This window comes from Pinus tabuliformis, chromosome 2_2 (assembly GCF_031772625.1).
Source record: "Pinus tabuliformis cultivar Carrire ecotype Pingquan chromosome 2_2, CPIR1, whole genome shotgun sequence".
NCBI lineage: Eukaryota > Viridiplantae > Streptophyta > Pinopsida > Pinales > Pinaceae > Pinus > Pinus tabuliformis.
In genome coordinates, this window is record NC_142300.1 from 928,795,899 (window position 1) to 928,799,045 (window position 3,147).

Below are 3,147 nucleotides of genomic sequence, written 5' to 3' on the forward strand. Positions count from 1 at the left end.
TGACAATATTAAGAGTAATGTTTAAAGTTTGAAACTACCAAGATCTCCCCCGACTCCCAACGAAAATCACAATTCCGTTCATAGCAACGTCACGTCACATCACATCAATCTCTTTGGTTTTCAAACTAGAAAGGAACTCACTTTTGTCTCAATGAAGGAGTAAGGAACGAACTAGCTTTTAAAGGAGGAAGGAACTAGCTTTCGTAAGAATGAAGAATGGAACCAGCTTTAGTACGAAAGAGAGCAGGAAGCAACTCGCTTTTAAATTAGGAAGGAACTGCCTTTCGTCTCAAAGAAGATGGAAAACCGAACACATGACTCGTTCCTTAAATCTGAAGCGATGCCTTATCAATTCGGAACATTGAAATCCGCAACGCAAGTAGATAAAAAACCTTTGTTAAGGAGAAGAAGAACCAGACGAAATTAGGATGGAGGAACTGTATCGTTTAATGGCAGCCTTCGAGATAATCAAGAAGCAAGCTCATGATGCCTCCGCGAGATTCGATAAACGAGCACTCCTCCAAATCCACGATGATCTCGCCCGTCGGAAAAGGGAATTTGCAGGAGAAGGAAATTTTCAAATATGCTGGTCTGTCACGGACCCAATTGGCAGCGCCGCCGCAGCTTCTTCGGTTCCGCTGGAAAGGCTGAAGCCCATTTCCTTCAACGAGTTGAAGGTCGGGGAAGTCCACCGCGGCCGGGTGGTGTACGGGACGCTGTGCGCGGAGGCCAACAGGATATGCGGTATCATGACCTTGCTTGAGGACGATAATGGACTCGCCGTCAGGCTGGCAATCTACAACGCCGCCGCTCCCACGCAGGCGGACATCAATAGGCTTTACCCCAAGGGTGCCAAGATGGGCGTCAAGGAGCCCTATTTCAAGATCGCCAGTGACGGCGTCCTTCTCATCCGCGTCGACAACCCCGCCAACGTTGTGAAGCTCATGACTGAGAAGAGCAAGCGGGCGGAGAGCCTGCTGCATGTCGATGTAGAGGAGGTCAGAAAAAAGGGCAATAGTTGCTTCAAAGAGCAAAACTGGGACGCAGCAGCCAAGCATTACACGAAATGCATTGATGCCGCTCTGCTTCAGCTCGAGGAGGGTTTCTCCGAGGGTAATAATAATATCACTAACGGCCTTCTGAATGCGTATTCTAACAGGGCGGAGACGTTGCTGCAGATGAAGGAATTCAAGCGGGCGTTGGAGGATTCCAACGACGCCCTTCGGATCGATGCCAGCCATCTCAAATCTCTATACAGGAAAGGTCGCGCCCTGCTCGGGTTGAGGCATTATAGGGCGGCATGCGAATGTTTGAAGAAAGCGGACAAGACCAGCCCCGGGCGCAGTGAAATACAAGGAGTGCTAGGCCAGGCCAAGATTTTGTACGCCCAGAGCCTGAAAGGTAAGTATGATATCTCTGACTACCTGCTCGGATTACCTAAATCTTTTCCCCCTGAAGTGGCCGACTACATAGGCCCTGTGGAGATCAAGATGACCGAGGACGGCCGAAGTCGGGGGCTCTTCTCTACCAGAGAAATTGAGACCGGGGAGCTTTTTCTGGTAAGCAACGCTGTCGCAATTGTTTATGAGGACGAGAAGAGCGCTTCCCCCATCTTGTCGTCTCTAGAAGATCTTGTCACCGTGGTTGTCCGTGATGCCAGAAATTCGCAGAGATTGCTCCGCCAAATTTATAGTTTACACAATTCCTCCACGCCTGGCAGCCTGGATGTTCCAGCCATTGATCTGTTTAAGACAGACGACCAAGAAGAGCAAAATGGAAATCTGCAGGTGGACGTTAGTCGCATTCGGGATATTGTGAGTTTGAATGCATTTGGTGGAGCCGTGCAGACGTTTGTTTCCAAAGCTAAATTACATGACTCCATACTTGCTCAGCGAGGCCAGGATTTTAGCGGTCTCTGGCTGCTGCCTTCCTTCATTAACCATTCCTGCTTGCCGAACTCGAAATGGTTGGAAGTGGGAAGCGCCATGTTTATTCATGCCTCCAAGCCCATCAAGAGAGGAGAAGAGATTACCTTTTCTTACTTTGATACCCTCGTTCCCTTGCCTCAGCGCCGAGCCATGTGCAGTGGCTGGGGCTTCAAGTGCAAGTGCAGGAGATGCATTCTGGAGCACTCTCTAGCGAAATCATTGGAGCCTATAATTAACACATGCTATGAGCAATTACATGACAAAGCCAAGGAAGAATTGGTTGCTGCGAGGTCTCGTCAACAGCATTTCGATGCGGATCTTCCAGCATGCGCAGAGTTCGCAAGGCTTTCGGCAGATGCAGAGGCGATCATCCGGAGTTCCCCCGTCTTAAAAACGGAAGAAGAGAAGAACTGGATTCGCGCATCTTTTGTGTCAGCCTATCTGGCAGCAGCAGAGTCTAGAAACTTCCTTTTGATCATGTTGAACGGTTGCTTTCCTTCCTGGCAGAAAGTTATGGAGGCCATTCAAAGCACTGTGCCCGGTGACATTCGGAACCTTGTCATGGCAGCCCGGCAGCTAAAAAGTTTGCAGACCTGGATGGGCGATGAAAATGCTGAATCTATTACACGATATGCATCAAACAAGGCGAGGGAGGCATGCATCAGTGTCTTTGGCAAACACACTGAAGATGTTCTCAGAGCGCTTGTGTTCAAGAATTCAAACCGACCTTCGTTTTAGTAATAGTACACCAGTCATTGCTTACCACTACCACTATAGGATCATATTCGACTGGAGAACGTACGTCATAAGAACATTTTGTTTTAAGAATTGGATTGATTTAGTTGAATTATTTTGATATGAGATGTATTTGACAAAGATTCGTGTAGCTCTTTCGTGATGCCACAAATGATTAAGAAAAGGCGGGATTGAAGACAACTATAATGGTTTTGAAGCGTTTTATTCGTTGCTGGGCACTGATGCCTATCTGATATTGGAAGTCTTTTATTCATTGCTTGACATTGATGCATATCTTATATTGGAATTGTATGGCATTGGTGGATACACATATTGAGATATTTAACTGCAATCAGAATTGTATGGCATTGATGGATACAGATATTGAGATATTTAATTGCAATCTGTGACAAGATTTTATTTACCAAATTAAATTTATATAGAAATTATTTTAGTGCAGTGAATACTCTCGCTCATCTATACT

General features: G+C 46.7%; 1 protein-coding gene across 1 annotated transcript; it reads left to right on the top strand.

The window, feature by feature from the left end:
• The first annotated feature begins 299 nt into the window (after nucleotides 1-299).
• Nucleotides 300-2,866, top strand: LOC149196162 (methyltransferase FGSG_00040-like). Its single transcript, XM_089409052.1, has one exon. It carries the CDS (start codon nucleotides 429-431, stop codon nucleotides 2,664-2,666), a length of 2,238 nt encoding a protein of 745 aa, XP_089265178.1. The 5' UTR covers nucleotides 300-428; the 3' UTR covers nucleotides 2,667-2,866.
• Nucleotides 2,867-3,147: the final 281 nt, after the last annotated feature.

Coding starts and splice junctions, on each gene's coding strand:
- LOC149196162 (XM_089409052.1), top strand. CDS start 429: ATGGAGGAACTGTATCGTTTAATGGCAGCCTTCGAGATAATCAAGAAG.